General features: G+C 40.2%; 1 protein-coding gene across 2 annotated transcripts in view; it reads left to right on the top strand.

Annotated features, from left to right (window-relative positions):
- The first annotated feature begins 5,143 nt into the window (after positions 1-5,143).
- C7 (complement C7) overlaps positions 5,144-6,236 on the top strand; it is a 51,460-nt gene continuing 50,367 nt past the window's right edge. The window contains exon 1 of one of the 2 annotated variants that reach the window (XM_027604918.2): positions 5,144-5,557. In XM_027604918.2, the coding sequence (XP_027460719.1) occupies positions 5,552-5,557 (6 nt within the window). In that variant the 5' untranslated portion in view covers positions 5,144-5,551. The remainder of the gene's footprint in view (positions 5,558-6,236) is intronic. The other variant, XM_027604917.2, reaches the window with a different exon arrangement.

Genomic DNA, 6,236 nt, shown 5'->3' with positions numbered 1-6,236 from the left:
TGAGGCTTACTATCGTCTAGGCACGGTGATAATTGCTTTACCTGGATTTATTTAATAGAATAGCCCTATTAATTAGATAATATTATTTCTACTCTTCAGATGGCAAGGAAGGAAGCAAGAGGATCAAAGAGGCTGAGCAACTTGCCCAAGGTTTGAATCCAGACTCTCTGCCTTTAGAACACATATTTGTACACAGATTAGTGCCTTATTGCTTTCAGGAGAATTCTTACTTTTAAGAAGTCTCTAATTATGTATTTGTGACTGTTCTTCACTGTTTTCTAAAACTTTTTCACAAGCATTTGAAGAGTTGTGTAATTCAGGATTTTATTTCTTTCTATCACTCATTCTTTATTTTTTCTTGGCCCGTGGAAGATGTAATGATTAATCTGATATCTAAATATATCTCTAGAGACAGCTGAAGGAGATAAAACTTAAAATTATGACATAGATTGATATTTTCCGAAAATGATTACTTTTTATTTTAGAGCTATAATATGCGGAACTCTTTTTTTTTTTTAAAGAGTTTTTATTTATTCATTTGTCAGACAGAGAGAGAGCACGAGCAGGTGGAGAAGCGGGCAGAGGGAGAAGCAGGTTCCCCATGGAGCAGGGAGCCTGATACGGGACTCGATCCCAGGACCCTGGGATCATGACCTGAGCCGAAGGCAGATGCTAAACCGACTGAGCCACCCAAGCGTCCCAATATGCTGAACTCTTGATCTGGATAAACAACAACAACAACAACAACAACAACATCAACAAACCAGCTTTCTGCATAGACACCCCAAGTTACTGTGCAGATCAGATAAATGACCTTGTCCTTTGCTATTCACCCTTCCTCTGCAGGTCTTTACACAAGGCAGGTGTGGAACCACAAAAATCTTTGCATTTCGTGTCTTCCTTCTCAGAGCTCTTTGACTCAATTCAAATTTAAACGAAATGAAATATATCTCGGCCATGCAGGCTACCGCCACAATGTGCATTGCAGAAAACTGAAAAACCCAGGTGTTAGAAACCCAAACCAAGCCAGGCCTTCTCTTAAATTTAGCAGGTGCCTGCCACTATTGAAAACCTTGAAACGCATTAACGACAAAGTGTCGTATTGCTTCCTGATTGTATTTGGATCCTTGCCATCCTTGCCATCGGGGCCCCCGAGGCAAAGGCTAGTCCCGTGTTGTAAATGACAACTGTCTACAAGGAAGTGTAATGCCCTGGAAATATTTCTTAACCTATTTAAACCTTAAACATCATTCTTAGGGACTGGATACCAACAGAGAGTACTAATCTAGTGACCCCATGTTTTTTTTTTTTTTTTTTTTTGGTGACCTCACTTTAATGCAGGCCGATAGTCTCTCCTTTGCTGTCCTGCCCGCCGCTCCCTTGTGGTGTATTCAATAAACTTTTATCTCCTTTAAAATGAATAAGTAAGTAAATAAATTAACTAATTAAATAATGCACAAATCACAGTATTGAATGCAGGGCTCCCAGCAGAGATGGGCAGCTTATTAGATATATGATAAAGCCATTTAACAGTCATTGTTTTGCTGAAAAATTCCTTTAGATAAGGTATTGCCTGCCATTTTTCATTCTCAAACTATTCACACCATGGCACTTTAATGGAAAAAGAGATACCACCTGGAGTACTTACTAGCTTAACAAGCACTTGACTGGGAGACTAAGAAGATTCAACGGTTCTCGCTCCGGAGTGGTTTAACTCCACAGCCTAATGCTGTTCTATTACTCAAGGCACTGCAGCATGCCTGCCACTAGGGGGTAGTGTTGCTTTTTGCTCCAATTGCTGGCGGTTTCCGTTCTGACCTTATCAGACTTAATAGAAGAAAGGAAAGGAGGCTTTATTTTTCCTCAGCAAGTTTATTCCTCTTATGCGCCTAGAGTCAGTGGAACAATTTAGGATAAGATGAAAGGCTAGCAAATGAAATAGGCTTGTTAAAATGTTTTCAAATATTTCCCCAAGGTGGACCATAACAGCTTCTTGATATCATCAGTGGTCTGTTTCATTATTAGGTTCTGGGGATGTTAAAGTTTTTGAGGTGCTACCAAGGGAAGTGAAGACTGATGGGGAATAGGGAGTGTGTCATAGCAGGAGATAGGGAGAGGACTGAGCCCTTGTGGACCCTTCCCCAGTCTGGCAGAAATCTACTTTCCTCTTCCATGGATTCAGTATTGACTCCGATACCATTTGCTAAAGCATGTCTGCTATACCAGTTTTGAAGCTTGTCAGAAATACAAGTTCTGGGGTCACATGAATTTGGAAAATTGTGGTTTGAAAAAAGTTTTAAGAAATTTTACTTGGTGTACAACTTTTAGAACATTTCATTTACAATGCACTGTGCAGTGTGCTTTGTGAATCTAAGGCTGAGCATTTGCTAGAGGTAGACACCGTAACAGTGGTTCTCAATGGAGGAGGGCTGACTTTGCCTCCTGGGGGCATTTGGCAATATTTGGAGACAATTTTGACTGCCATGACTAAGGAAGAGTGTTACTGGCATCAAGTGGGTAGATACCAAGGATACTGCTGAGTGTCCTCCAATGCACAGGACAAGCTCCCCCAACCCCCTCTACCAACAAAGAATGATCACACCCTAAAGGCCAATAATTCAAAGGTTGAGAAACCCTTCTCTATAATATATGCAGCTTCTTATTCTTATTTAAACAGAAAATTAATTATTTTTCTTGAGGTATCTTGTAGCACCTGAGTAGAAAATATGTGGGGAAACTCTGCCCTCAGTTTATCCACAGTGTTTTAATTATGTTTCAATTGCAGTGTAGTGTGGTTTTCCCTCAATACTCCTTCTCTTTGATCTCCCCTTGTCATTGTTGACTGACCTCTCTTTGTGATTCTCCTGAACTGGTTTGACAGTGCATTGTTTTCGTTTTACTTCTCCTTCTGTAACCTCTCTCTTTCCTTTTTGGCTCTTCCCCATCCTTCTGCTCCCTGAGAAGTGGCACGTCTTATGGTTTTATACTTCATTGTGATCATTGTCCCATGACTTCACTTCTCTATGGTCCTCCTGCCAATGACTCTACTATGCCCCTATCCAAGTCATTTCTTATATTCCTTTCCAAAAAGATCTACATTTCTGGTTATGTGTTGGTTGTTTTCTCCAAAATAAAATGTCCCCTCTCCAAAATCACCTCTTCCTCTTCAACTTCCTGTTCTCTCCTTTATTAATTTGTTAAATTTTTCCAATTTTCTCAATCAGACATGGAACCGTGTTTAATCACTAAGCCTTGTGAATTTCCTGGTCTTTTGTCTAGCGCTTCTTGAATGAGGCCTTGATTACCCTTTGTCTGACTACCCAGATAAGTTCCAAATCATGTGTCCTGCTTCTGCTCCTTACCTATGTGGTCTGTGTACTACCACTGTTTTGATCATTTGAAAACATCTCTTCGATTCTTTCTTTAAAACTTCCATTGAGTGAGTTCCCATTGTCCTTTGAATAAAGTCCATACAACTTACACCAGTAGCCACATTTCCCACAGTAAGGCTCCCACCTGCACTTAAAGCCTTTGTTCTAATGACTCCTCCATTGAAATTCCTCCTGTTGAAGAAACACTGTTCATGTGAGAGCAAAGATATGGAGATGGGAGAGTGCAAAACACTTGGAGAAAGGAAGGTTTTGTAAACTTTTTAATTGATCTTTGGGATACAGACTCTGTGAACTGAACAATTCAAGTTCTAAATTATTGTAGATACACTATATGCATGTGACATCCTCTAGACTAAGGATACTCTATACATGGGCTCATATGATCTTTATAGCATGTAAGGAATAAAAATAATGAGATATTGCTCAAGGCTTCTATCTGTCAAAATCTTTAGCTTATTATATTATGCGTCCTCAGTAAACATTTGTTGAATTAGAATAAACAAATTAATGAATGCTTTCATGTACGAATGACAAGCTACCACAGCAGTGCTGTTGGTATCTACTTATATCCCCTCAACACTCATAGCTACATGACAAAGGCAAATATCTGCAAATACTGCTGATACCTGCAACAGTCTACTTGAAGGCCCTTTTCCCTCCTAGCTACCAGTGCTGCTCAGCCTACTGCCAAGGCAAACTGGAATTGTTGGAGAGTTGAGTCTAGGAGCCACCCTCAATCAATGATAGGGTGTTGGTTGATATATTCGTTTAGTTGGAATAACTCTGAGAAATACTTCTGCAATGTCCCCCAGATTTCCACATTGGGACTGAGTTTTAATTGCCACAGTGGTATCTTGCAAGGTAAAGTACCTTTTACTGACTACCTCTCCTTTCTTGTCTCACTTTCCCACCCCTCAGCCCTGCTTTGTAGGAGCACTTCTCAAAACAGAAAACAAAACAAAAACAAACGAAACCCAACCAAAACCCAAACCAAAACCCCCCAACACCCCCAAAAAGTCTACTTGCAATTGATTTCCTGTCTGAGAATCTGCCCTCAGGGGAATGCAAATGAAGCCCTTGAATGTGGAATTGTACATTGAGTACTTTTTTTTTTTTAAAGATTTCATTTTTCAGTAATCTCCACACCCAACATTGGGCTTGACCTCACAACCCTAAATTCAAGAGTCACACACTCCCCTGACTGAGCCAGCCAGGCGCCCCTGCACAATGAGTACTTTAGAAGAGTCCGTAACATTTGGAAATCATGCAATTGGAGTTGAACAACAACAACAAAAATCTTTCAGGAATTAGGGGTCATCTTCTCTGTGGCAAAATTTCTTCCACACAAATCACTAATGGTTTTAACAAAAGATATGGAAGATTTGTCTCTGGAAGCCCATTAATTTACGGGGGGAGGGTAGGGGTTGGTCTCTATTATTCAAGTTCTTTGGATAAAGAAAGAAATAAATCATTAAAACTAGAAAATATTCACTAATGGAATGTTTAGTTATAAAATTACTCTCAACTCAAAAATCCTTTCCCACTTAACACTTACGTCTCTCTTATTAGTGCCCTAGCAGCAAGTGGGGGGAGGGGTGGAAATTCCACCCCAGAATGTTCCATTTATATTCTGAGTGACAGAACTGCATTTAGATCTTTTTTTTCTCACAGTGTTTAATCTCAAAGTCTAGTGTACAACACCCTTTAAGAGAATCATGAAAACATCCGCTTAGTTTAGAAGATTGAAATAGAAAGGAGGCTTATCCCTTGCCTTACACAGAGTCTCCTTTGGTTGAAAATCGCTTAAACATCGAACTGAGAACATTGGCTGCCTTTCTTGATTTGCAGATGTTTTCTTAGAACTATACTTCCAAACAGTCCCAGCTGGCTATAGCTAAGGCCTGTGTAAGTTGATAAGATGCATCTGGCTCCAAGACATGGACTAAATAGAGGGGCAGGCTCTTTGTGTCCTCAGAGTATCTGGCTGGGGTAGGAGCTAAGTCTCAGAACCACTTGCTTTATTTATGAGTGCCAAGTTAATCCCCAGCAGGGAGAGAGAGGGACGGAGCAGGCTGCTGGGCTCTTCCTGCTGTTGAAAGTTCACCGGGCACTCAGTGGAAATTTTCTTCCTTTCTTCTGCCCTGAATGTTTCCCCAAACATGAAGGTAAGATAATAATTTCATTACTTTTGTAAACGAAGCAATCTCAAAAGGGAGTGAGGCTTAACCAAAATGACTCAAATAAGGAGAAGACATGGGAAAATAGGAAAGAGAAAGATCTGGGGGTAACTTAAAAAAAATCCTTATTTAAATATATTTAACATTTCAGCCAAAGTGAATTCCTTTTTCTTGTTTTGCAGTAAAATTACTGGTTCGGAGGTCTGGGAATCAGAGATTGGAGACAATGTTTATGAAACTCCTGAGAAAGCCATTAAGAAATACAATAGTACCATCGTTATTTCTTAGGGAAAAATTCTCTCCAGTGTATTTTGTTTGTTTATTTGTTTAATTTGGGGCCACGCCATGAAACCCCATGATTTGACTTATCTACGAGCTTTATAGAAGCGAGTTGGGAGACTTGGAATTTTAGAATTTGGAATCCTGGATGAAAGAAAGGGTCAGGAGTGTGAGAGTGGAAGAGGCAGATGGATGGAATGCAACTGAAAGTTTACCAAGCACACGTGTTGGTCCCGGGCAATGTAACCCTCTCCCAACGTGAAAGTATATAATCGGTCACCTGTCACAATCCCAGTGCAGCTCCTTCTGCCCACGGGTCCTGCCCCCATGCTTTAATAAAACCACCTTTTTGCACTGAAGACATCTCAAGAGTTCTTTCTTGACCTTT

Source organism: Zalophus californianus, chromosome 5, assembly GCF_009762305.2.
Source record: "Zalophus californianus isolate mZalCal1 chromosome 5, mZalCal1.pri.v2, whole genome shotgun sequence".
Lineage (NCBI taxonomy): Eukaryota > Metazoa > Chordata > Mammalia > Carnivora > Otariidae > Zalophus > Zalophus californianus.
The sequence above is the reverse complement of the archived record's forward strand: the minus strand, read 5'-3'. Positions and strand labels throughout refer to the sequence as shown.